Source organism: Phaenicophaeus curvirostris, chromosome 15 (genome assembly GCF_032191515.1).
Source record: "Phaenicophaeus curvirostris isolate KB17595 chromosome 15, BPBGC_Pcur_1.0, whole genome shotgun sequence".
NCBI classification, from domain to species: Eukaryota; Metazoa; Chordata; class Aves; order Cuculiformes; family Cuculidae; genus Phaenicophaeus; species Phaenicophaeus curvirostris.
In genome coordinates, this window is record NC_091406.1 from 19,590,094 (window position 1) to 19,617,872 (window position 27,779).

The 27,779-nt window shown below is 52.8% G+C and overlaps 3 protein-coding genes across 3 annotated transcripts; all 3 read right to left on the reverse strand.

Annotated features, from left to right (window-relative positions):
• Nucleotides 1-768: 768 nt before the first annotated feature.
• LOC138727221 (protocadherin beta-15-like) lies at nucleotides 769-5,792 on the reverse strand. Its single transcript, XM_069869510.1, has 4 exons — nucleotides 5,672-5,792; nucleotides 1,304-4,084; nucleotides 990-1,123; nucleotides 769-888 (listed from the first exon to the last, which is right to left on the reverse strand). The coding sequence occupies exons 1-4, from the start codon at nucleotides 5,790-5,792 to the stop codon at nucleotides 769-771; spliced, it is 3,156 nt and encodes a 1,051-aa protein (XP_069725611.1).
• A 4,463-nt stretch (nucleotides 5,793-10,255) lies between these two features.
• Nucleotides 10,256-12,697, reverse strand: LOC138727222 (protocadherin beta-15-like). The gene has a single exon (XM_069869512.1). It carries the CDS (start codon nucleotides 12,695-12,697, stop codon nucleotides 10,256-10,258), a length of 2,442 nt encoding a protein of 813 aa, XP_069725613.1.
• A 2,249-nt stretch (nucleotides 12,698-14,946) lies between these two features.
• LOC138727223 (protocadherin beta-16-like) lies at nucleotides 14,947-18,806 on the reverse strand. Its single transcript, XM_069869513.1, has 3 exons — nucleotides 18,615-18,806; nucleotides 15,502-18,498; nucleotides 14,947-15,066 (listed from the first exon to the last, which is right to left on the reverse strand). Exons 1-3 carry the CDS (start codon nucleotides 18,804-18,806, stop codon nucleotides 14,947-14,949), a joined length of 3,309 nt encoding a protein of 1,102 aa, XP_069725614.1.
• Nucleotides 18,807-27,779: the final 8,973 nt, after the last annotated feature.

The window sequence follows — 27,779 nt, forward strand, 5'->3', positions numbered from 1 at the left end:
ACTGATTTCCGAAATCCTGCTCTTTTTGTGGCTATTTCCTCGGCGACGACAGTGACAAGTGACCTTCCACACACCACACACACACGGTGGAGTTCCAACGGGGTTTTTATTGGGTTCATTGACATCAGGCATTTGATTGTTACTTATTAATGAATGGAGAAGAAAACAGCAAGCTACTCTACGCCCTGTCTTCTACAGTGCCTCAAGCTGAGTGTAAAAGCCTGTTTCACTGTAAAAACAGAAACAACACTTTCAATTCTCTACTACCTTATACTCAACAAGCCGGAAATGTTATGTTGGGCTTTGCGTTATAAACAAAACCGGATACATTACTCTTTACATCCACGCTTTACATTTTGATGAACCATTGAACTCCTGGCCAAAAGCACGGAGAGTGAAAGTGTCAGCAGAGAATGGAGACACGATTCCAGAACGCTCTCAGAAGAAACATAAACACAGAAAAGGTGACGTAGGAAAAATCTATCTTGAAGATATGCTTCTACGTTTCAGTATTACCCTTAACATTGAGAAGTAATAATGTTCTCATTGTCGTGCACCGAGTCCCGGGGTAATCAACATGCAACACAGTCCTCGTCCTCCATCTATGTCACAATTACAGAACACTTAAATGAAGAAAACCATGCTGAAGAGGAGAATGGGTTTGCTCTCTCACAGAGAAGCCTTGTTCTTCCCTGGTCCTTTTTTTTCTGTGTTTTCCCTGGGAGGACGCTGGCCAGGGACGACAGACACGCTCGCCTTTCCCCTCGTTTACTGAGTGGGGAGCCAAGGGTTTGCATCAGAATTGCCACGGAGCTCCTTCCCCCTGTTTGCAGTGCAAGCTGCTTCCGCACGTCTGCGAGCCGTGTCTGCGGAGATGGGAGCTCTGTCCTGCAAGAACGGAGAGCGCGGGTTGTCATTTGGGCGTTGGAGGGAGGCAAAAGCGAGGGACTGAGAGGACCCGTCAGTCACTGCTGTACGGAGAACGCTACTGTTCTCTTTCCAGAGACAGAGGAGGTGGAAACAGGAGGTCGAGACGTTAGTCCCCTCTCTTCCTTAACCTCGATGGTTTTGAGAACCTGGTCGAGGTGCAGCTGCCGTCCTCCTTTGCGCTGATACACTTGATCTAAGAGAAACCCTCAGAACTGGATGCCCAAGACCCCAATAAGTCAGTACTTGGGGAGCAGCTGAGCCTTAACAGATCCTCCTGGGACGCCCCCACCAGCAGCTCTCAGACCCTCTCCGCCCTCTCCTCCCGACCCTGGGGCTCCTCCACCCACAGAGCCACAACACCGAGACTCCCCACGTGAGCGACACCCCGAGCCCCCCGCGCTGCTCCCTCCCCGCTCCCCGCCTCGCCCCGGCCCGGGCAGGTCCCTCACCTCTGCAGCCCGGTCGCCGTCGTCGCCGAGGTTGGCCGCCTCCGTGGAGCAGAGCGAGCTCCGCTGCTCGGCCGGGCCGGGGGGCAGCCCGGCGGGGAAGCAGGGCAGGAGGGGCCCGAGGAAGCGCAAGTCGCCGTCGAGGCTGCCGGCGGCGAAGCAGACGTCGTAGACGGAGCTGCGGGGCAGGGAGCCCGCGCTGCTCGGCGGGGCGGACTGCGGGAAGGCGGGCAAGCTCTCGGCCGCGCTGCGCCGGGCCCGCCGCACCTTGGCCGCCACGGCGGCCCCCGCCGTGGCCAGGAAGAGGGCGGACACGCAGGCCAGGCAGACGGTGAGGGAGAGGGTGAGCGGCCCCTCGGGCTCGGCGGCCGGCGCCTCCTCGGCGCCCCGCAGATGGGCGTCGGAGAAGCCGCCGACCAGGGCGATGCCGAGGGTGGCGGTGGCGGAGCGCGGCGGCCGCCCGCGGTCTCGCACCAGCACGACGAGCCTGTGCCGGGACGCGTCCCGCTCCGCCACGGCCCGCGCCGTGCGCACCTCGCCGCTGTGCGGCCCCACGCGGAACAGCCCCGGCTCCGTCGCCTTCCACAGCTCGTACGACAGCCACGCGTTCTGCCCCGCGTCCGCGTCCACCACCACCACCTTGGCCACCAGGTACCCGGCCTCGGCCGAGCGCGGCACCAGCTCGCCCGCCGCCGCGCCGCTGCTCTCGGCGGGCGGGTGCAGCACCACGGGCGCGTTGTCGTTCTCGTCGCGCACCACCACGCGCAGCACCGCCTGGGCGCTCAGCGGCGGCGAGCCGCCGTCGGCAGCGCGCACCGCCACCTCCAAGGCGCGCACCTGCTCGTAGTCCAGCGGCCGCAGCAGGAAAACGGCGCCGCTCTCGGCGTTCACCGACACCGCGGGCTGCTCCGCGCCCTCCTGCCGCACCAGCGCGTATCTCACGCGCCCGTTCGCTCCCGCGTCGGCGTCCGTGGCGCTCACGCTGCCGATGCGGACCATGGGGCCCTCGTTCTCCGACACCGACGCCGTGTAAACCGCCTGCGTGAACTCGGGCGCGTTGTCGTTCACGTCCGACACCTGCACCCGCAGGCTCGCCCGGGAGCTCAGCCGCCTCCTGCCCCGGTCCGCGGCTCTCACCGTCACGTTATACTCTGCCGCCCGCTCCCTGTCCAGCGCCGCCGTCGTCCTCAGCTCGTAGTACTCATCCCCGCCGCCCGTCAGCATGAAGGGCGAGTCCCCGTCGATGGAGCACTCCGTCCTGCCGTTGTCGCCGGAGTCGCGGTCCCGCACGCTCAACAGGGCCACCACGGTGCGGGGCGGCGCGTCCTCGGGAACGGAGACCGACTGGGAGGTGAGCGTTATCTCCGGGGCGTTGTCGTTCACGTCCAGCACCTCCACCCGCACTTTGCAATGCGCAGACAGGCTCCCGCCGTCGGTGGCTCTCACCGCCAACTCGTGGCGTTCCGCTTCCTCGAAGTCGACGTTTCCCGCCACCCGGATCTCCCCGGTGTCAGGGTTCAGCTGGAAGACCTGCCGGGACCCCTCTGATGTCTGAGTGAAGCTGTATCGCACTTTCCCGTTGGACCCTTCGTCGGGATCCGCGGCCGCGACTCTGACCACCAGCTGCCCCGGGGGGCTGTTCTCGGCCAGTTGCACCTCGTAGACCTCCCGACTGAAGACCGGGGTGTTGTCATTAGCATCCACCACGATAATCCGCACCTGAGCAGTTCCCGACCTCGGTGGGGAGCCACCATCTGTGGCGATGAGGAGTAGACTCAGCTGCGGCTGCTCTTCCCGGTCCAGGTGCCGTTCTAAGACCAGTTCCAGGTATCTAACTTCATCATTCCCTGTTCCGAAATCGAGGGAGAAATGCGAATTTGTCCCGAGACTGTAGTTCTGCAATCCGTTGCTGCCCACGTCCCTGTCCCTGGCACTTTGCAGAGGGAAACGGGACCCAGGAGATGTCGTTTCGGGAATCTCTAAAACCACCTCCTTCTCCGGGAAGACGGGAGAGTTGTCGTTCACGTCAAGAACCTCCAACTCCCCTCGGATCAGCTCCAACGGATTTTCAAAGACTATCTTAAAGAAGACGGTGCAGGTGTCTCTCCTCGGACACATCTCCTCTCGGTCCAGAGACTCCTTTGCCGTCAGCGCTCCCGTGTTTCGATTGAGGTGGAAAAGCCGCTCGTTCCCCTCGGACACAACGCGCGCCTTGCGAGCCGCCAGCTGGCTCGGAGAAAGCCCCAGGTCCTCTGCAATATTGCCCACAAACGACTCCCTCTCCATCTCCTCCGCCAGGGAATAGCGGAGGGGTTCGGCCCCGCTCTGACACACGCAAACGCACACAAGGAACAAGATCACTCGCCTCTGCCGCTCTCCGCTCCGTCTCCCACTCGCTCGCACTCGCCACAAAAGCCATTCCCCGTCCTCCGTCGTTCCCAGCATCGTCCAGCGGCGTCCGAGGCGGATTTGGTCAGCAATCCCGGGCTGAGGGGCCTGAAAGCCCCCGAGCTCCCCGACTCCGTGTGCCGCCGCCCTTCCCGAGCGGCTCCCGCGGCTCTTTCTCTCCGCCGGTGCCTGCAAAGCCGGGGCGGGCACAGGAACCCGCCGGTTCGCGGCCAACACCCCCACCCAGCGTCGCACGGGGGAATATTTCCTCTGCTGCTCAGCCGCGGCAGAGCCGCCAGCCCGGCCTTTGCTGCTGGAGGCTGCGCTCCCCGTGCCCACCGGAGCCAAAAGGCGCAGTGGGAACGCTCTCTCTTTGCTAGGAAGCAGCTCCCTCCCCGCAGACAGAGCGCCGCTCTGGGCAGCACTGCCCGGCTCCTAAACGCCAGCTCCTCATCCGCAGCTCGGGGTTTTCCTCTGAGTGGGCAGTGCAAGATCCTCCACTTCCACGGGACACATTGAGGGCTTGTTCCTCCTCTTCTAAGCTTGTTCATCAGCACAGGACCCTTAGCGAGTGGGGCGGGTCCGAGAAGAACCTCTATAGGATGTGAGAGCTGGTGCCAGAGGGGAAAGTTTCTATAAGGAAATGCTTCCCCATCACCCTCGCTCACCACCAGCCCAGAATGACACTGTTGCTCTAGGACACAACATCCTCATTCTGTTTTCTTCGCATTGTGGATCACACCTCGCCCAAAGGACACAAAACTGCTTCTATAGGAGAACAAGCTCCAACTCCATCACCTGGGTAACGATTCATGAACACAGAGACTTAGCATAAAATGCAAGGAATCAAAGAGGAGAGGTCACAAATTAAACGCCCAGATACTCAAATGCTAACGATCAGGAGCTAATGGAGGAAATAGCAAAGGCTAAATATCGAAGTACACTGAGTGATGGTCCATTAAAGGCACCATTCAAGACAATCTCAAGAGGTACAACCAGCAATTTGTAAATGAGAAGGGGAAGGAGAAGAGATTATACTTGATCATCACAAAGGATCTCACAGAAAAATGCAGACGGATTACGACCTGTTTTAGGGGGATTCCAGGAATGTGTAAAGTTCACTATGTGATCATTAGAGGCAGGATCAAACTCGGTAAAAGGGAGAGTTCAAGATTGCACCTGGGAGGCACTAACATGGGGAAACCGAGGGGAGATGGGAGAGTGAGGGGTCCATTAGGTCTCACCACCCATTTGCCGATCAGGATGACCAAACTGGCTCCTGAGTATGCTCACATATAGCAGAGTTACACCATAACCACAGAACAAAGACTGGGACGCTATACTTAATGCAGAAGTACTAAGATTTGTGAATAGAAAACAACATATGTTGTATTTTGATGGAATAGAAATGTAGAAACTGTACGATTCGTGTGTTGGAAGTGGCCTGAGCTATGATTCTGCAGTTCTTTGAGTCCATACATGAGACAGTCTGCAGAAGCTCCACTCGCAGGAACTTTGTGGAAACATCTATAAAGACTTAATCACTGAACTCCGGACAGGTCGTAGAGCCCCTCACAAGCCTCTAGAGGATATTAATATTGGTCTAGACTTAAGCTCATACTCTTGACATAGAATTGTAGCATTATAGGTAATAAGCTAACTGTTTAAGTGCAGTCCTGAGTCCTACTCTGTCTTCATTGGGATGTGACAACCATGAAAGTGGTTTCACAGTTCTCTACACTCACAGTCTATGCTGCCGTGTCATAACTCAAGCAAGCAGAGAAGACCAGCTGAGCCCAACAGGGAACTCCTGATAGACTTCAAAGGGAAAAAAGTATCGTGTCATCTCTGGAAGCTAGTCAGCTCCATCAACTTCCACAGCTCATACAACAGACAAGCGTTCCGACCTGCATCCACCCTCACCACCTTGGCCACCAGCGAGCTGGGCTCCCACGATGGTGATGCTAGATCCATGCCTGACACCGCCAAGCCTGTGCCCACTGATGGCAGGCACAGCACCTGTGGCATGTTGTAATTTTCATACACAATCTCCAGCTGCACCCACACATTGGACTCCCACTCCGTCTCCAGCTCCAATCCTCACCACGCTGCAGCAACTCTCAGATGGTCTCTCCAGCTGTAATAGGAGACTATCCCACAGCTCTCATTCAGGGTAGTCTCTCACACAAGTCCTACCCACCCACACATCCTACTCTGACGAGCACCTCGGGAAGCTCAGCAGTGTGTTGTTTCCTGTATTGGAGGGCCTCAACATTCCCCCTCTCACATGGTAAAAAACATAATAAACCATCTGGTTAGGAACTGCATCAGACACCTGGACCCTCCAGATGAAATGATCCCAGAAGCAGCTGACTTAGACCAAGAAGTGCTGGTTCCTTGGGGTCTCAGTGAGACTGAGAGAGACAGATGTCATTCACTCCTCATTCATGATTGCTCATGCTATTGGAGATCTGCATAGATACCACTCTGTCCCTGTAGATGAGGAAAACTCTGGGCAGTTACTTCAGGCAGGGCTCCAGCCATGCACAGCAGCCATGCAGACCCCCATCAAAGAAAAGAAAGCTTGGTCCTATTTGAGTCATTGAAGCCGTTATAAGACTTTCATGCAAGAAAGTGATTCTACTCCTCACTTCGGCTGTCACACTAAAAGAAGTTTGTAGGTAGAGCTCTTGTTCACATGTGGCTTTCTCTCTAGCAGCAAGAGGGTGCTGCCTGCAGGTTCCATGGTTCCAGTGAGCTGGCTGAGTTTCTCCTGCTGACCGGGGATTTTGTAGCACAACACAGCACAGCAAAGGCCTCTGCCTTTCCACATTAATTGGATTGTGGATCACTCAGTTCTCCACGTACAATGGTCTTCTGCTCAGGATCAATACACCAGCCCTGGCTCAGGACTTATCTTCTTATGGGGGCCTTGCAGAAGGCACAGATCCAGTCCTCTGCATTTCCTGACAGCAAAGCCTCCTCCTGACTGCAGTTTTCACCCACCAAATGCCCACCTCCTGGTGATCCCCTAGCACCTCCTGAAAGGAAAATGTCTGTTGTCTTTGTGAAATCAATGGCTGAAAATATTTAGAATCAAAACACTTTGTGCTGAAAAAACAAACAGTTGTCATCCACAGCCAGAGCTGTCAGAAGAGTTGGAAATTTCACTCCTCAACCTTACTGATTTGCGGGGCCTTTGCACACCCAAGGCCACTCTTCGAGGAGCAACCAGGTTCCCCTGACCTGGATCTAACTAGGCCCCATCAGAAGCTCAGTGCTCAGAAGAGCCACAGAGGCCTGACAGCAAATCCCTCTTCCCCAACATTTTCCTGAATTATCTACTGGCTGTGTCTCCAAACTGAAGAAATGCCCCTCCTCAACCTTAATTCAGCCAAGGGACGACAGGAGAAAAAATGCCCCAGCCTTTTGAAAAATATTCACAGACCTTTCCAAGAATTAACACTCCACAAAGACTGCTGTCTCCACACATGGCATTCATGTGTTCTGTTTATTTCACTTTTACACACAAAGCTCTTCCAGATTACAAGAGTACAGTTCAAAACTGCAGCACAACACTGTGGGAGCGTTCCCAAATATTCTCTGCCAGTCAAACATTCCCTTATTATAGATGAGGGGACAGTCCTTCTTAAGAGGAATTGGCAAGACAGTGCTCAAACACAGTCCACAAATTAGAAGGAGAAACAGTAAAAAGGAGAAAGCAAATGCTGCACCAAAAGACAATGAATGTGTTTTCACAACTCTACACTTATAGTCTATGAACAGGCAATGCCACTGTGCCAAAAGCCAAGCAAGAGGAGCAGAAGTCCATCTGGACTACAGGGAACTCCTTAAAGAGCTCAAGTCGGGAAATAAATGCTATCTTCTCTAGAAGCAAGATCAGGCTTTGCAGGAAGATTGCAGACCTGTGGCTTGTGTATGCAGGGAGAACACACCATAGACCAAAGCTCAGTTAGAGGCAAAATTCACCAGTGCTGTGTCAGTCACCGAGAAAGACTTTTTCAATTTGTTTATAGCAGAAGGAGTTCTAAAGAAAAGAATGGATTGATACTTGTTGAAGACAGTCACCTGACCTTAGGCTGCCCAGTCCACTGTGTTGGAGGACCATGAGGGTGGGAACAGCGACTTTTCCTTCATGGACGCTGAAATTGTCAGAGAACAGCTGTATCCGCTGAATATTCACAAGTCCATTTGGCCTGATGGGGGCCCTCACAGAGTACTGAAGGAGCTTGCGGATGTTACAGTAGGACCCCTCTAGATCATCTACTGAAGATTTTAAGGGATTTGATAGGTCCCTGCTGACTGGAAGCTGGCCAGAGCTATTCCACCTGTCCAACAAGGACTGAGTACTATTGAAAGTCATTTAACGAATAATGCACTTGTCAGGCACAATCAACTTGTTCACCAGGGCAAAGTCTCTTTAAATCAATTCAATGTCCTTCTACATCACCTGGCTCGTGCATCTGGGATGGTCAGTGGATTTTGTATTTTTGGATTGTATTAACATTTGTTATACTGTTCCAGCAATCTTCTTGAAATTGTGTCCAACTATGACATGAACTGCCTGAATTGCAGGGCTCCGCTTACGAGGAGCGGCTGAGAGAGCTGGAGTTGTTTAGCCTGGAGAAGAGGAGGCTGAGGGGAGACCTCATTGCTCTCAAACTACCTGAAAGGAGGTGGTAGAGAGGAGGGTGCTGGCCTCTTCTCCGAAGTGACAGGGGACAGGACAAGAGGGAATGGCCTCAAGCTCCACCAGCGGAGGTTTAGGCTGGACATTAGGAAAAAATTCTTCACAGAAAGGGTCATTGGGCACTGGAACAGGCTGCCCAGGGAGGTGGTTGAGTCACCTTCCCTGGAGGGGTTTAATGCACGGGTGGACAAGGTGCTAAGGGACATGGTTCAGTGTTTCATAGGAATGGTTGGACTCGATGATCCAGTGGGTCTCTTCCAGCCTGGTTATTCTATGATTCTATGATTCAAAGCTGTGTAGTTACTTGGGCTACATCTACCTGGTGACTGCTCAGCAGTGGTGTTCTCAGGGTTCAATTCTAGGGCCAGTTTGGTTAAATATATTTCATAATGACAGACAAAAGGGCAAACCACATCCTGGGAAGCATAAACACAGAATAACCAGCCAGTCAAGAGAGTCTCCAGCTCAATTCAGTCTTGGTGCAGCCTCACCTTGAGTCCTGTGTGCAGTTCTGGGCCCCACCATTTATGAAGGATGTTAAGTTACTGGAATGCTTCCAGAGGGCAGCTACAAGGCTGGTGATGGGTCTGCAAGGAATGTTCTGTGAGGAGCACCTAAGGACTGAGGGTCTGCCTAGTTTGGAGAAAAGGAGTCTGAGAGAAGGAGGGGGTGATCTCTTCCCTCTCACATCAAACAACAGGACATGGGGGAATGTTTCAAAGCTGCCTCAGGGGAGGTTCAAGCAGTTGGTCTAAGAGGATATTGGCAGGTCCCCTCCAACTAAAACATTCTATTCGGTCCCATCCCATTCCACCATCATTAATGATGGCATATTTCCAAGGAAATTCCAAGGATACAACTCTCTTACGAGACCAAGGAAGACCTCGTGCCAAATACAGCCCTCCCCCAGAGAAGATGAGACTTCTGTACACAAAGGCTCAAAGTGTCTATCTTGCGAGCTGAGCTGCAATGCTGTGCACCACAATGACTGGAAATGATCAGCCCCCTGCTTCCTGGGCAGCCTTTGTGCAGTGTATACAGTCACACAAGGGCTGTACAGACAGACAGAGTGACCAGAATGCAAAACACACACAACACACATATCTCAGACAGAGACATCCTGAACCCAGAGAAGAAACAGCTCTATGCACGAACCATGTTGTAACACAGTACTCACAACTCCCTTGATTTCACAGAATCATAGAATACTTTGGGTTGGAAGGGACCTTAAAGATCATCTAGTTCCAACTTCCCTACCATGGGCAGGGACATGTCCCAGTAGATCACGCTGCCCAAGGCCCCATTCAACCTGTTCAAAGCAGATCCAGGGATGGGGGAGCCACAACTTCCCTGTACAACCTGTTGCAGTGCCTCACCACTCTCATAGTGAAGAAATTTCCTGACCAGAACGACCGCTACGTGCATTTCAGGGAGGATTTGATTTGTCGGCCCAACCTTCCCATTGTATTACAGCACAGAATAAGAGGCCCACAACTTTGAACAACAGCAAGTGACACAAGAACTAGGCTGGGAGCACTGGAAGTAAATATATTTTTGGAGGAGTCACACATGGGTATAAAACCTCTGAAAGATTATTAAGTGACTGAGGGTGTCTTTTGTTTCGATTGTTGTTTTGAGGAGGAGAAAATATTTTTTCTGAGATAGAATTTGAGGAAAACCAATGAAGGCAGTTTCCAATGCAGATGAACTGTGCAGGAAAAATAGCCAGAGATCCCATCCTGTCAATAAGCCTGAAGCTTTTGGCTGTGCAGATTCCATCCTAGTTAAAGGAAAGACTATTGAAGTCTTCCCCAGAGAGCATCCCTGTGTTCTCTGGTAGCACATCCTCAGCAGTGAGAGGGCCTTGGGGAAAATCCTGTTCACCATCAGTGTCTCCGCCCAGGGCACAGTGCTGTGGTGGCAGGCTGGGCAGGATGGGCTTCAGGAACTTGAACTCGCTGTTGCCCGAGCCTGTTGTGAGGTTGATCTCGTAGCAATAGGGATGGGGTAGGGTCCCTACAGAGGCTGCATCAGCCAGGCTGCTCGGAAAGTTGCTGGCACCATAAAGCACATGCCCGTCCTTCAGCTCCTTTCTCTTGCACACTTGGCAAGTGATGAATGCTGCCATGGATGCGAGGAAGAGCAGTGAGACAAAAACCAGGGAAATGATTAGATAGGTTGTCAAGAAGTCACTGTCGTCCACTATGTCCGGGCTGCCGTGTGGTATATGCACATCTGAAAAGTCATTGAGCAGAAGTGCACTCAGTGCTGCTGTGGCCGACAGCGGAGGTCGTCCGTTGTCTCGCACCAGGATGATGAGCTTCTGCTTCACGTTGTCTCTCTCTGTCACTGACCTCCTCAGACGCACCTCCCCACTTTGGGCACCCACCACAAACAGACCGGGGTCAGAGGCCTTCAGCAGGTGGTACGACAGCCACGAGTTCTGTCCCGAGTCAGCATCAACAGCCACCACTTTGGTGACCAGGTACCCTGCCTCAGCCGACATGGGCACCAGCTCGCTGGATGCTGGGCTGCTGTCCTGGGCTGGATGCAGCACCAGCGGCGCATTGTCATTCTCATCCACCACAACAACGTGGACAGTGACGTTGGCACTGAGGGGAGGAGATCCTGCATCAGAGGCAATCACCAAGACCTCGAACTGTTTCAGCTGCTCGTAGTCCAGAGGTCGCAGCACAAACACGTGCCCATTCTCAGAGTTCACAGAGATGCAGGAGCAGGGAGGCTGCTCTGTGGTGAGAGGTGGTGCCAGGGAATAAGTCACCTTGGCATTGGGCCCAATGTCAACATCTGATGCATGGACAGTTCCAACGAGCATGGTGGGGACATTGTTCTCACGCACATACATGATGTATGATGTCTGGTTGAAGACAGGTGCATTGTCATTGACATCAGAGATGTCCACCGTGAAGGTCTGGGTGGTAGTGAGAGGAGGTGACCCTGTGTCTGCTGCTGTGACAGTCAGGATGTACCGTGCGGTCTCTTCCCGGTCCAGTGTGGTCACAGTCACCAGCTCATAGTAATTCTTATAGGCTGGCCGCAGGGAGAATGACAGCTGCTCCTCAAGGGCACAGGTAATCTTCCCATTTTCTCCTGCATCACGGTCCCTGACAGAGAAGAGAGCAGCTACCGTTCCCGGTAACGCATTCTCAGGTAGGGGACTGTTCAAAGAACTCACCACCAGCTCTGGTGCATTGTCATTCACATCCAGCACCTCCACCAATACCTTACAGATTGCCGAGAGGCCCCCACCATCTGTGGCGCGAACACTGAGCTCATGTTGCTGTGCTGCCTCAAAGTCTAGGGACTTTGTGAGTTTTATTTCACCACTCATGGGGTCTATGGCAAATGCTGAGGAACCCTGGGCCATCCCTTGGCTGAACTGGTAGGAGATGTCCCCATTAGTACCCACATCCGGATCAGTTGCCATTACCCTCAGAACTACAGACCCTTCCGGGGCAGTTTCCAAAACTTGCCCCACATACAGCTCCTGTGTGAAGATGGGAGCGTTGTCATTTACATCCAGAACAACAATGTGGATTTCGGTGCTCCCAGTCCTCGGGGGAGAGCCCCCGTCCACAGCAATGAGACTGAAACTCATCTCTGCCTGCTCCTCTCTGTCTAGAGGCTTTTCCAATACCAGTTCCACATACTTCTTGTCCTTAATCCGACTCCCAAAGAAGACATTAAAGTACTCGTTCTCGGGAGAGATGCTGTAAGACTGGACGCTGTTGCTACCAATATCCAGGTCCACAGCCCCCACCACCGGGAAACGCGAGCCGGGGTTGCTGGTTTCGGGGATCCTAAGCGTGATCTGCTCGTCCGGGAAGCGGGGCGAGTGGTCGTTGACGTCCCGCACGGCCACCTCGATGCGGAAGAACTGCAGCGGGTCGGCCAGCAGCAGCTCCAAGGGCAGCGTGCAGGCGGGCGCCTGGGCGCACAGCTCCTCCCGGTCGAGCCTCTCGGCCACGACGAGGCGGCCGGTGGCGCGGTCCAAGCGCAAGCGCTGCCGGCCGTCCTCCGAGGCCAGGCGGGCGCGGCGAGCCGAGAGCTGCGCCGGGGCCAGCCCCGCGTCCTCGGCCACGTCGGCTACGAGCGAGCCGCTCGGCGCCTCCTCGGCTACGGAGTAGCGCAGGGGCTGGGAGCGAGCGTGCGGCAGCGAGAGGAGAGCAGAGAGACAAAGCACTTGCCTTGCGATCGCCATGGCGGGGCGGCGGGCGGGCTCCGGCGGGCGGCTCGGGCGCGCGGTCCTCGGCGGCGAGCGGCGCCCGGCAGCGGCGAGGGCGGCGGCGAGGGCGGCGGCGAGGGCGGGCGGGCTCCCTGGGGCCGAGTGCGGCTGGCGGCCCGGCAGCGGCTGGCCCGGGGCCCCGCTCGCCGCCGCTCGCCGCCGCCCGGCTGCGCTGCGCTGGGCAGGGCCGGGCCGGGCTCGGGCGCCTCCCCGCCCGCAGCCGCTCGGCGCCGCCTTGGCCGGGAGCTCCCCCCTGCGGGCCGCGGCGGGACTGCGCCTCCCGCCACCGCCACCGCGCTTCCCTCTCGCCGAGACACACGCTCCGCGCTCCGCTCGCCGCACCCGGCGGCCTTGCAAGGGCTCCAGAGGGCTTTGTGCTCAGCGACCGGGCTGAGCTCCTGCCCCGGGGGGAGGAGGCGGCGCCGCAGGGCTGGGAGATAAAAGGCAGCGAAGCGCACAGGGAGGTCACTAATTAGAGCCCCGGATACACAAACGCTAACGGTCCGGAGCTAACGGAGACAGCAGGAAAGCCCAGGGATCTAAGGACACGCAGCGATGGCACATTAAAGGCCCCATTCAAGTGTAAATCTCAAGAGGTTCAATCGGAAACTTTGTAAACGAGAAGGGGAGAGGGAAGAGTTTATCCTGGTTTATCAGAAAGTGTCTCGCAGAAAAGGGCAAACGGATTACGACGAGTTTGACGGGGTTTCAAGGACCATGCAAAGCTTATTATTGGATGATTAGAGGCAGGATTAGATTCGGTAAAAGGGAAAGGTCAAGAGTTCACCTGGAGGAAGAACCAGGGATCTAAGGACACTTAGCGATGGGACATTAAAGGTACCATTCAAGTGTCACCAGCCAGAGCTTCAAGTACAAACTTTGTAAAGGAGAATGTTCCACGGGGAAGTTTATTCTGGATTGATGGGAAGGTCGAGGGTGTGGAGAGTGAGGGGTTCAGAGCGCAGCCAGGCAGTTCGAGATAACAGGCAGAGAAACAAGCAGGGATTTCACTAATTAGAGCCTCAGATAGAAAATCGCCAACCAGCACGAGCTAACGGAGAAAATAGCGAAGCCCAGGGATCTAAGGACACTCACCTGTGGGCCGTTAAAGGCACCATTCATTTGACAATGAAAAGAGGTTCGAACAAAAGCTCTGTAAACTAGAAGGTGGCATAAACATTGCTTTGGGTGAACAGAAAGTTTCTCATGGGAAAGAGCAACATTTTTTATGGAATCGACCGAGGTTGTTCCCCCCGATTCCAAACACAGAGACACCGTGCGAAGGCATTTTGAGCAGCATCTCTCGGTCTTCTGCTTCCCACAGAAAATCGCCCTCCACCCTTCTCTGCCTTCTGAGAATGTCCTGCTTCCAAGTCGCTCTGATTTCCTCTGTATAAAATCTACTCCATATTTCAAGGGTTTATTTCCGAAATCCTGCTCTTTCTGTGCCTATTTCCTGGGCGACGACAGTGACAAGTGACCTTCCACACACCACACACACACGGTGGAGTTCCAACGGGGTTTTTATTGGGTTCATTGACATCATGCATTTGATTGTTTAAATGTGCTAGTGACGGGAATTATCACATACATTTGATTGTTACCTATTAATGAAAGGAGAGGAAAACAGCAAGCTACTCTACGCCCTGTCTTCTACAGTGCCTCAAGCTCAGTGTAAAAGCCTGTTTCACTGTAAAACCAGAAGCAGCACTTTCAATTCTCTACTACTTCATACTCAATAAGCCGGAAACGTTACCTTTCACTTTACCTTATAAAAGAAAACGAATACATTGCTCAAAGTCCACGCTTTACAGTTTGAGGAACCAGCGAACTCCTGGCCAAAAGCGTGGAGAGTGAAAGTGTCAGTAGAGAATGGAGACACGATTCCAGAACGGTCTCAGAAGAAACATAAATACAGAAAAGGTGATGTAGGAAAAAGCTGTCTTGAAGATATGCTTCCAGGTTTCAGTATTACCCTTAATATTTAGAAGTAATAGCGCTCTCATTGTCGTGCACGGGGTCCCGGGGTAATCAACATGCAACACAGTCCTCGTCTGCCGTCCGTGTCACAGTTACAGAACACTTAGATGAAGAAAAAAATACTGAAGAGGAGAACGGGTTTACTCTCTCACAGAGAAACCTTGTTCTTCCCTGGTCCTTTTTTCGGTGTTTTCCCTGGGAGGACGCTGGCCAGGGACGACAGACACGCTCGCCTTTCCCCTCGTTTACTGAGTGGGGAGCCAAGGGTTTGCATCAGAATTGCCATGGAGCTCCTTCCCCCTGTTTGCAGTGCAAGCTGCTTCCACACGTCTGCGAGCCGTGTCTGCGGAGATGGGAGCTCTGTCCTGCAAGAACGGAGAGCGCAGGTTGTCATTTGGGCGTTGAAGGGAGGCAAGAGCGAGGGGCTGAGAGGACCCGTCGGACAATGCTGCATGGAGGATGTTACTCTCCTCTGTCCAGAGACAGAGAAGTTGGGACAAAGCAGTGGGGCTCTGACCTCAGCTGGGACAACCTAAAGCTGAATCGAAGGACAAAGTTCAGAGATGGATGCAGAGGAGCCCGATAAGTCAGCGCTTGAAGAGCATCTAAGCCTCGACGGATCCTCCTGGGACGCCCCCACCAGCGGCTCTCAGACCCTCTCCGCCCTCTCCTCCCGACCCTGGGGCTCCTCCACCCACAGAGCCACAACACCGAGACTCCCCACGTGAGCGACACCCCGAGCCCCCCGCGCTGCTCCCTCCCCGCTCCCCGCCTCGCCCCGGCCCGGGCAGGTCCCTCACCTCTGCAGCCCGGTCGCCGTCGTCGCCGAGGTTGGCCGCCTCCGTGGAGCAGAGCGAGCTCCGCTGCTCGGCCGGGCCGGGGGGCAGCCCGGCGGGGAAGCAGGGCAGGAGGGGCCCGAGGAAGCGCAAGTCGCCGTCGAGGCTGCCGGCGGCGAAGCAGACGTCGTAGACGGAGCTGCGGGGCAGGGAGCCCGCGCTGCTCGGCGGGGCGGACTGCGGGAAGGCGGGCAAGCTCTCGGCCGCGCTGCGCCGGGCCCGCCGCACCTTGGCCGCCACGGCGGCCCCCGCCGTGGCCAGGAAGAGGGCGGACACGCAGGCCAGGCAGACGGTGAGGGAGAGGGTGAGCGGCCCCTCGGGCTCGGCGGCCGGCGCCTCCTCGGCGCCCCGCAGATGGGCGTCGGAGAAGCCGCCGACCAGGGCGATGCCGAGGGTGGCGGTGGCGGAGCGCGGCGGCCGCCCGCGGTCTCGCACCAGCACGACGAGCCTGTGCCGGGGCGCGTCCCGCTCCGCCACGGCCCGCGCCGTGCGCACCTCGCCGCTGTGCGGCCCCACGCGGAACAGCCCCGGCTCCGTCGCCTTCCACAGCTCGTACGACAGCCACGCGTTCTGCCCCGCGTCCGCGTCCACCGCCACCACCTTGGCCACCAGGTACCCGGCCTCGGCCGAGCGCGGCACCAGCTCGCCCGCCGCCGCGCCGCTGCTCTCGGCGGGCGGGTGCAGCACCACGGGCGCGTTGTCGTTCTCGTCGCGCACCACCACGCGCAGCACCGCCTGGGCGCTCAGCGGCGGCGAGCCGCCGTCGGCAGCGCGCACCGCCACCTCCAAGGCGCGCACCTGCTCGTAGTCCAGCGGCCGCAGCAGGAAAACGGCGCCGCTCTCGGCGTTCACCGACACCGCGGGCTGCTCCGCGCCCTCCTGCCGCACCAGCGCGTATCTCACGCGCCCGTTCGCTCCCGCGTCGGCGTCCGTGGCGCTCACGCTGCCGATGCGGACCATGGGGCCCTCGTTCTCCGACACCGACGCCGTGTAAACCGCCTGCGTGAACTCGGGCGCGTTGTCGTTCACGTCCGACACCTGCACCCGCAGGCTCGCCCGGGAGCTCAGCCGCCTCCTGCCCCGGTCCGCGGCTCTCACCGTCACGTTATACTCTGCCGCCCGCTCCCTGTCCAGCGCCGCCGTCGTCCTCAGCTCGTAGTACTCATCCCCGCCGCCCGTCAGCATGAAGGGCGAGTCCCCGTCGATGGAGCACTCCGTCCTGCCGTTGTCGCCGGAGTCGCGGTCCCGCACGCTCAACAGGGCCACCACGGTGCGGGGCGGCGCGTCCTCGGGAACGGAGACTGATTGGGAGGTGAGCGTTATCTCCGGGGCGTTGTCGTTCACGTCCAGCACCTCCACCTGCACTTTGCAGTGCGCAGACAGACCCCCGCCGTCGGTGGCTCTCACCGTCAATTCGTGCTGCTCCGCTTCCTCGAAGTCGACGTTTCCCGCCACCCGGATCTCCCCGGTGTCAGGGTTCAGCTGGAAGAGCCGCCGGGATCCCTCTGATGTCTGAGTGAAGCTGTATCGCACTTTCCCGTTGGACCCTTCGTCGGGATCCGCGGCCGAGACTCTGACCACCAGCTGCCCCGGGGGGCTGTTCTCGGCCAGTTGCACCTCGTAGACCTCCCGACTGAAGACCGGGATGTTGTCATTGGCATCCAGCACCAAGATCCGCACCTGAGCCGTTCCTGACCTGGGCGGGGAGCCCCCGTCGGTGGCAGTGAGGACTAAATTGTGTTGCGGCTGCTCTTCCCGGTCCAGGTGCCGTTCTAAGACCAGTTCCAAGTATTTAATTTCATCTTTCGGTTTTTGGAGAGCGAGGGAGAAATGCGAATTTGTCCCGAGGCTGTAGTTCTGCAAACCGTTGCTGCCCACGTCCCTGTCCCTGGCGCTTTGCAGAGGGAAACGGGACCCAGGTGGTGTCGTTTCCAGAATCTCTATAACCACCTCCTTCTCCGGGAAGGCAGGGGAGTTGTCGTTCACGTCAAGAACCTCCAACTCCCCTCGGATCAGCTCCAAGGGATTTTCAAAGAATATCTTAAAGAAGACAGTGCAGGTGTCTCTCCTCGGACACATCTCCTCTCGGTCCAGAGACTCCTTTGCCGTCAGCGCTCCCGTGTTTCGATTGAGGTGGAAAAGCCGCTCGTTCCCCTCGGACACAACGCGCGCCTTGCGAGCCGCCAGCTGGCTCGGAGAAAGCCCCAGGTCCTCTGCAATATTGCCCACAAACGACTCCCTCTCCATCTCCTCCGCCAGGGAATAGCGGAGGGGTTCGGCCCCGCTCTGACACACGCAAACGCACACAAGGAACAAGATCACTCGCCTCTGCCGCTCTCCGCTTCGTCTCCCACTCGCTCGCACTCGCCACAAAAGCCATTCCCCGTCCTCCGTCGTTCCCAGCATCGTCCAGCCGCGTCCGAGGCGGATTTGGTCAGCAATCCCGGGCTGAGGGGCCTGAAAGCCCCCGAGCTCCCCGACTCCGTGTGCCGCCGCCCTTCCCGAGCGGCTCCCGCGGCTCTTTCTCTCCGCCGCTGCCTGCAAAGCCGGGGCGGGCACAGGAACCCGCCGGTTCGCGGCCAACACCCCCACCCAGCGTCGCACGGGGGAATATTTCCTCTGCTGCTCAGCCGCGGCAGAGCCGCCAGCCCGGCCTTTGCTGCTGGAGGCTGCGCTCCCCGTGCCCAGCCGGAGCCAAAAGGCGCAGTGGGAACGCTCTCTCTTTGCTAGGAAGCAGCTCCCTCCCCGCAGACAGAGCGCGGCTCTGGGCAGCACTGCCCGGCTCGTAAACGCCAGCTCCTCATCCGCAGCTCGGGGTTTTCCTCTGGGTGGGCATTGCAAGATCCTCCACTTCCACAGGACACTTTGAGGGCTTGTTCCTCCTCTTCTCCGCTTGTTCATCAGCACGGGACCCTTAGCCAGTGGGGCGGGTCCGAGCCGCACTGCTATGGAATAGGAGAGCTGGTGCCAGAGAGGAAAGGTTCCCTAAAAAATCTTTCCCCATCACCTTCGCTCAGCACCACTCGATAATAACACTGCTGCTCTAGGACACAGCATCCTAATTCTGTTTTCCTCACAATGTGGATAACACTTCGCCCAAAGGTCACACAACTCGAACGATTTTCTTTCTCAAAGCGGTTTTCTTCTTCATGTTTTGGAGGTAGACAATCATTTCTCCTCTTGATGTTACCACACAGGCCTAGAAATTCATTAGAGGTCCCTGTGCTCGAGAGATCAATCCCGAACTCCTGCACCTGGGTAAGATCCATGGCCACAGGTATTTAACGTAAAAGACAAGGAAAGAAGCAGGGGAGGTCATTAATTAATACACAAAGTCTAACGAGCAGGAGCTGACGGAGACTATAGCAAAGCCCAAGGATCTAAGGACACTGAGCGATGGGCCATTGAATGAACCATTTAAGTATCAGCTGCGGGAGGTTCAATCAGAAACTTTGTAAATGAGACGGCGGAGGGGTGGGAAAACTGTCGTGGATTATCAGAAAGAATCTCATAGGAAAGGGTCTTTTACCTTCCTAGATGTTTTCCCGTTATTTCTGTTTGCTGAAAGGGCTGATGTCGAGAAGCACTACTCACCACATGAATTAGTAGAAATTCACTGCTGCCTTCATTTGTTTCAAAATAAAACTCTGGTGACTATCAGTAGGAGAAAGTAACAAGCAGGGATGACTTTAGGATTCACCAGAATCCTACTAGAGGATTTTGAATGGATGCAGCATTTTTTTGTTTTCCTTTTCACCCTTTGACTTGGAAGAGTAATAGTACCTAAAAGGCTAATTTACACAAAAGGCCAGGTCAGCTTTTTCCTTTCCTCCCTTCCAGGGGACGTGTCCATCTCTCGACTTTCTATCATTATCACCGACACAGAAACTTGACGTAAAAACAGCCATGGGCCAAGTGCAGCGGTTGATGCATTGGGAACGTGTTTTCTCTCTTCATTCATGCCATGTAAAAGCAACAATGACGCCCGGAACACATTTGCTTTGTGCCCTTGCCAGTTCTCTAGCTCAACTCTTGGCATTAGAGAGAGGAAGGAGTATTTGCTTCTCTGTATCCTAATACGTGGCACTGCTAACCAGCAAAGAACAGGCACAAGCTGAGAAGAGCTTCCACAGATACATCCCTGGCCATTGTAAGCCAGTAATTGTTACTCTCCCCATTTCGAAAGGGAAATGGTGCCTTCAGCTTCAGGTGTAGAAGGGAGAAGCAGGAACAGTGACTCTCAATGGAGCTTTTGGCTGTCATAGTGCCTTCGCACATCAGATGATGCTGTTCTTAGAATGAAGCTCGTATTCTTTCGTATAAATGAGACATATAGAGGGTAATTTACTGTGCATCACTGGATGGCTAATAGTGGTGGTTTCTGTTGGGTCACAACAATGAAATTAATGTGTATGAGTGGAAAACAGAAGTATGTGTACTGCCAGACCAAGACACACTGTGGTTTAGGAAAAAGGAACCACAGCCATAGTAAAAATACAATTCTCATAAATGTGTCAAAAAATGCATTTATCTCTTCAAGCGCATGGTGGTGTTGCAGCCTTCCTCCATTTTTGGGTTAGTGATGCAGCCTGTATCCTAAGAGGGTAGTTTAAAATTACCAAAAATCTATTTCCTCTTTACTTTGAGATTTACATCAACACTAGAAAAGAGCTACAGCAACACATTCTGCTCAGTTCCTGGTATGTTCCCATCTTTCAGAACACAGTGCTCCTAGGAGAGGATTCCCTCCGCACTTCTGCAGCCTTAGACATTTCAGTTTCCTAAATCCACTTCTTGGTCTTCCAACTCGAAATTCAGATCCACAGAGTCAAGTCTCTGAGGTCCTACGGCGGGTTTTGTTTTCTCCTGGATAAAAGCTTCTTCCCCGTCCCTGGAGCCACTTCCCATCCATCTTCATGAGGATGACGTAGCTTGGGAGCAGCGATTGCCTGCAAATCGAAAGCACAGATGCTTTCCCAAGTTATTCTGGTTTCCGTGACCGAGAGCAAAGAGGGAGCAATGTTCCTACCCTCACATTACCAGTCAGATCGCAGGACGGATTTCTTCTCTCGCCTCTAGTATTCAGCGCCTGAATTCCCAGGTCGCCTGCAGAACTGCTGCCCTAAGCTCTCATCTGGATGCAAATGCGAGGAAAGCCGGGAGAATCGTTCCTAACGTTCTGGCTCTCTGTTATGCTGTAAATACCACTAGTACATGTTCTGTTTGTGGTTCATTTTCCGAGAGAGATAAACCGACCTCCTCTCCCCCGTCTGCGTTCAGCCCAGCTAACGCTTTCCCTATCGCTCTGTTAAACGTAAACATCTCCTTCTCGCGGTATTAACCCGGTGCTTACCAACCAACGGGCTCTGCCTGAGTCACCACGGACCTGCGGCGAAATCCTCCCAGATCCCCCAGGAACGGACTTGGGACACCATCTCCCTCCTTCACAACCCTGGTTCGGTCTTGGAAAGGCTTGAAACCCGGACATCTCGGCTGGGCTCGCAGCTGGCGTCACCGCTCAGCATCTCTCTCCCCGCCCCGCAGCAGCCGCGCACACGCAGCGCAGCCCAACAGCGACACCGGGCGCCCAATACAGAAACTGCACAGGGGCCTCGCCCTCTCCCTTCCCCTCCCCCCCGGAGCTCCCCATAATCTCCACCCTTAGGTTCTGGATATTGCTCCGACAAATTATGGAACACATTTCCCACCCAAAGCCTTCAGCAAATAAACGTAAATTCCTCCACTTATACGATTCGTCTAGACAGGGTGCTTGGCCATCTTATCTAGAATTTACCAAGAAAGACTGGACCAGATAATCCTCATCTGAAGTCCTGCCTTCAGTTCTGGAGTGCTCAGCACAGGAAGAACATGGATCTGTTGAAGCGAGCCCAGAGGAGGACACAAAGATGATCCGAGGGCTGGAGCTCCTCCTGTACCAGGCACAGGCTAAGAGAGTTGGGCTTGTTCAGCCTAGAGAAGACAAGGCTCCGAAGAACACATATAACAGTGTTCCAGTACTGAAAGAGGCAACAGCAAAGCTGGGAAGGGGCTCTTGTTCAGAGATTGCAGGGATAGGATGAGGGGAAATGGTTTTAAGCTGAAAGAGGAGAGATTGAGATGACATCTTAGAGAGAAATATTTTCCTGTGAGGGTGATGAGGTCCTGGCCCAGGCTGCCCAGAGCAGTGGTGGCCGCCCCATCTGTGGAGGGGTTCAAGGCCATATTGGATGGGGCGTGGAGCAACCAGATCCAGTGGGAGGTGTCCCTGCCCATGGCAGGGGGTTTGGAACAGGATGATCTTTAAGGTCCCTTCCAACGTGGTATTCTATGATTCTGCAATTCAGTCTGCTGGTACTTATTGAGACAGTTGGTTGGGATAATAATAATACAGGCCAGTATGGAACGTCTAGAAGGCATCCTATACAAAACAACTCTTAAATGTCCTTAACAGAGATGTGTGCTATGTGCAGACATAGCAAACATTGCTCATGTGCACACCGTCTTTCAGAAGTCAGAGGAGTTTTCAAGAACAGGCTGGTTGCAGGAGGCTCAGAGGTTTGAATATCTGTAATATGTTTTATTTCACAAGTAGATCTCCAACTGTTTTATGTTTTCACCTAAAGTAATCTGAAGGTAAGGGCCAATTCAGCATTGATAGCAGCATGAACAGCTGCAACATTTTTTTCTAAGAATATCTTGAATAAGAGGGTGTGGGTATTGCTCTGCAGAGAAATCTCAGATCACCTCTTGGTCCAGTGACTCCTTTACTGATGTTTAGATTGAAGGAGAAATGCTGCTCATTATCCTCGGACAGAATGGGCTCCACATTTCTTCCTAGGCAGCAGTATTTATTTTCCATTAACTTCAGTTTGTGAGGCTATCATCCCTAAAACTTCCCTTTTGTGCCTTCCAACTTCAGAGAATAAAGGGAAATACCCTACTTCAAAAGTTTGAGTTCATACACATTCTCAGAGACATTCTGCACACTCCAGCCCCCAAGGATAATACCAGACAAAAGACATCTGCCAGATGTCTACCCAGACCTTTCTTGTTCTCTTCTCTCTAGGGAAGATCTCAATACTCCTTGTCTGAAAATAAATCTTCTCAGCTTCAGCACTTCACTACAAATGCCTTTTGAAGCCACATATTCTTAAAATACTCAAATATTCATAAAATTTGTACTTAATGGGATCCAATTTTCCAATCCTCAACTTCAGTCCTAGGTCACATATGCAGCAATTTTCTTCATAACCCCTAAAACCATGTGTTTTCTTGTGCCCCTAGGTCTCGAATGGTGCACAAGTGATATTTTAATTTCTAGCTCTAAGTTGATGTATTTTGTGTCGGGAAATGTCATCTACTGAGATTTTGTTTTCATGTTTTTGTGTCTAATTTAGAATCATATAATGCCTAGTTAGAAGGGACCTCATGGATCACCTGGTCCAACCCTGTAGGTGATACCTAGTTTAAATGAGATGCCTCAGCACCCTGTCAAGCTGACAGGGTAGCGAAATCTACCACTTCCCTGGAGAGGTGATTCCAATGTTTAACTGCTGTCATGGTGAAAGATTTTCTTCTGGAATCCATTTGGAATCTCCCCAGGAGCAACTTATACCCATTACCCCTTGTCTTTTCCACGTGACTCCTTGTAAAAAGGGAGTCTGCATCCTCTTGGCAGACACCTCACCTTCTGTGTACTGGTACATTGTACTAAGTTTTCCCCTAAGCCTTCTATTCTCAAACCTGGTTCTCTCAGCCTTAATTCATTTGGTAGGCTTCATAGATCTCTGATCATCTTAGTGGCCCTTCTCCAGACTCTCTCCAGCCTGTCTGCATCTTTTTTTTGTGTAGCAGGAGCCAAAACTGGACGAAATACTCCAGGTGCGACCTGACAAGCACTGAATAGAGTGGGATAATGACTTCTTTATCTCTGCTGGTGATGAGCTGCTTGATGCACCCCAGCATCCTGTTGGCTTCCTTTTGTTGGTGGAGCACACTGTTCACTCATGTTGATTCCATTGTCCACCAAGACCCCCAGGTCCTTTTCCACAGAGCTGCTCTCCAGCCAGGTGGAACCAAGTCTGAGCTGTACTCCAGGGTTACGTACTCCCAGGTGCAAAACTTTACACTTATCTTCATTGAACTTCATAATGCTCCTGCTAGTTCACTCTTCCAGCCTGTACAGGTCTTCCTGGAGGCAGCTCTTCCCTCTGGGATGTCAGCATCCCCACTCAACTTCGTGTCATCTACAAATTTAGTCAGAGTGCTCTTTATCCCAACATCCAGGTCACTTATGAAGATATTAAGCATCGCTGGGCCTGATATAGACCCCTGGGGGACCCCGCTTGGGACTGGTTGCAATTTCCATAGGACTCCTTCCACATTTTTGTGCAGTGGCTGTTTCAGCTGATTAGGAGGATGTAGATAAAAATGGAAAATCAAATAATGAACAGTAAAACAGTGTCAGAAAATGCAAGTCCACTGTTTGAATAATCTTGGCTTTTCAGGTGCTTTTCATGAAGGAACAGAGTATAAGATAACTTTTTCAGTGACATTTGGGTAGCCTTGAAAAGGAAACTTGAAGGACAGAAGTGCCACATGGGCATTTAATGAACAAGGGCAAGAAACTTCCAGATTATAAAGAAATGTCTCTGCAGCTGGATACCCGAAGATAGTGACTAGAAATGATTGAAGGAAAACAGTCATAGAATCACAGAATGTCCTGAGTAGGAGAAGACCCACAACAACCATCAAGTCCAACTTTTGTCCCTGCATAGGACAACCCCAACATTCACACTGTGTGTCTGAGGACATTGTCCAAATGCTTCTGGAATATTGTCAGGTTTGGCACCGTGACTGCTTCCGTGAGGAGCTGCTCTGGTGCTCCACTACCCTCTGGGGGAAGAACCTTCTGCTAAAGTCCAACCTAACATTCCTCTGGCACATCTCCCTGTCATTCCTCTGGGTCCTGTCACTGATCGCCAAAGAGAAGAGATCCATGCCTGCTTCTCCTCCTCCCCTTGTGAGGAGGCTGTAGACCACAATGAGGTCTCCTCTCAGTCTCCTCTTGTCCAGGCTGAACAGACCCAGTGACTTGAGATGCTCCTCAGATGGCTTCCCTTCTAAACCTTTCACCAATTTCATGGCTTCCTCTAGACACTCTCAAGTAGCTTTATAACTTTGTTATACTGTAGTGTCCAAAACCTCACACAATACCCAAGGTGGGGCTGCACCAGTGCAGAGTAGAGCAGGACAATCACCTCCTGTGCTTGATGCACCCCAAGACACAGTTGGCTCTCTTGGCTGCTGTTAATGAGAATCCTCAGATCCCTTTCTGCAGGGCTGCTCTCCAGCCTCTCGCTCCCCAGTCTGTAAGAACATCCAGGGTTGCCATGTCCCAGGTGCAAAATCTGACACTTGCCATTGTTAAATTCCATGTGATTGCCCAGCTTTCTGATTCATCCAGATCTCTCTGCAGGGCCTCTCTCTCCTCAAGAGTATCAACAGCTGCGTCCAATTTCATGTGCTCTGCAAGCTTAGTTATTAAACCTTCAAGTCCTGCATACAGGTCATTTATGAAGATGTTAAAGAATTCAGGCCCTAAGATGGATCCCTGCAGAACCCTGCTGGTGGCTGGTCACCAGCCTTATGCAACCCCATTTACTGTGACCCTTTGAGCCTGGCCCATCAATCAATTGCTCATCCATTGCATTATGCATTTATCCAGCTGAATGTTGGACATCTTGTTCAGGAAGATGCTGCATGAGACAGGATTGAAAGCTTTACTGAAATACAGAAAGATTACATCAACTGTCTTCCCTTGGTCAACTACGTGCGTGACCTTGTCATAGAAAAATTGTTTGTCATGCAGGATCTTCCTCTCATGAACTCGAGTCAAGTGGTATAATAAGGAAGCAAGAAACAGCCAGACTGTATGCTCTTTTGGGCACAGACATAGCACATTTTCTCTTTAATGGACAAACCAGGGAGGAAAGGATCTAAGAAGCTGACCTTGGACAGGCTAGTTTTGATAATCTAGCTGGTGATCTGAGGAGAGAAACAAGAATTCAACTGAGGAGCAGATTTGGAAGTGAAGGAGAGAAAGAGAGAAGAGAAAGGGGAACAGCAATGGTTAGAGGAGGGAAAGATGCAATGCAAGAGGGGCCAAGCACAAACCTGTTTGGTTGACAAGGCTGATCAAGGAGGTTAGGACAGAGAAACACATGTAAGATCCATCCTGAAAGGCAATTTTGGAGAAGCTGATGATGTAGCACCTGTAAGAAAAGAAGCAGAATAGGGATTAGTTAAGGGAAAGTGGAGTCCTAACACTCGGGGTGAAAAGAGGATGGGGAATTCTGGAGAAAAGTGAGAAGGGCAGTAGGTGCAGTTTCATAGAATCACAGAATGGTTTGAGTTGGAAGGGACCATTAAGCTCATCCAGTTACAATGCCCAGTGACATGGACAGGGACATCTTCCACTGGATCAGGTTTCTCATAGCTTCATCCAACTTGGCCTTGAATACCTCCAGGGATGGGGCATCCACAACTTCTCGGATCCATGGATCAGAAAGAAGCAAAAATGGATGTAAAGGAGGAAAACCAGAACAGCTAGGCAGAAGAGGAAGGCAGGAGGGAAAAAGGCTGAGATACAGTCCTTTCAGTTTGTGTTTGTCTTTCCCTCATTCTCAGTATCTGGCATAGGATCTAGGTACCCTTTTTTCCATCTTTCTACTGCAGCATGTGTCTCTTTCCACCCAGGGAGCAGGAAAATTATCAGAAGGTAACAGCAAACTAAAGGGAATCCTACTATCCCAGGATAAGAGCCCTGAGAAAGCAAGAATCAGTGCCCAGCTTTTTGTCTCCTGATGCCAGTCCCTGGCCCATCTTCAGCCAAGTTCATAATCCTGTGACTTTTGGATGGCATGAACATGTCGAGAAGGTGGAAACACCTGGCCCAGTGCCACCTAAAAGGGAGGTTAATAGGGAAGTGATTCAAGTCCACGTTCCTCATGGACAACATGGTCATTGCCTGGAAGGAAAATAGAACTCTGAATTGAAGCTTTCAAAGGAGACAGAGTGATCAAGGGAGTTGGAATGATTACTCCTGTCACAGGTGAAAAGAGAGATGTGTCAACATGAGGGGAACACTCCCCACTTCATATCTGGTGCTTCTGAAGATACAGTGACCAGACCAGTGGTCAGTAAATCAAATCCAGCTAAATGATAAGGGTGGTATAACCCCAGCGTAAGAGAAATCTGGCCTATGCTTTGCAGAAGTAGCAGACTTCCTATCTTGGAAGGATACCTAGGAAACCAAAGGCTTTTTATGCCCTCTGTTTAACATCCGCTGCCACCAGCTGCAGGTCTTGTCCTCTCACGTTATGGTTCTAGCAGGAATTCCAAACCAGGGATCAGACCTCTGGGGTCACAGGATGGCCCTTATGTCTTTGACACAACTAAAGCATTACAAGAAATACAGCACAACTAGTGAAATTCCAGGACCATTTTTACACAAAGCAGTGAAGTAGTCTTTCAGTATCCTAACGTACCTTTACATCTTGACAATTTTGGGGTTTTATCTGTTGTATTTTGTGAAAGCTGTCCTACGAAAAGCAAGCTTTCTGCTGGGCCATGTTTTGACATGCTTGGTACTGCATGACACACAGACACTCTGAAAGAAAGGAGCCTTACAGAACATAAACCATCATCCTGTGGGGAGAAAGTCAGAAAGGATTTATTCACTCTATAGGCAACTGATCGATACATTAATACCACATTTGCTAAAGGAGTGGACACACAGGCAATGAAAATCTGAATAGCAACTCGAAGACAGATGCATGCACACAGTTTCTAGAGAATAACTATAAATCAAACAAATGAAAGCAATGCATTTATCAGGTACTGATGAGGGTGCATGCCAGTTAATTTACTTTTCAAAGAGTTTATACCTGGATAGGTGCATAAACACCTCTACTGTTAGGGTCCTTCAACTGCTTGGTTCATAAGTTGGGACAAAAAAAAAAAAAAGCAAAGAAAAAGATAATAAATCTTTAGACTAAAGATACTGATGGACAGGGCTGAGAGAAAATGACCTACAGTCCATGAGCATTAGCAACGTTCTGTTACCTGAAAGGGGTCTACAAGAAAGCTGGTGAGGAACTGTTCATAAAGGCTTGTAGTGGTTGGACTGGGGGAAATGGGTATAAACTGGAGAGGGGCAGATTTAGGTTAGATATTAAGAA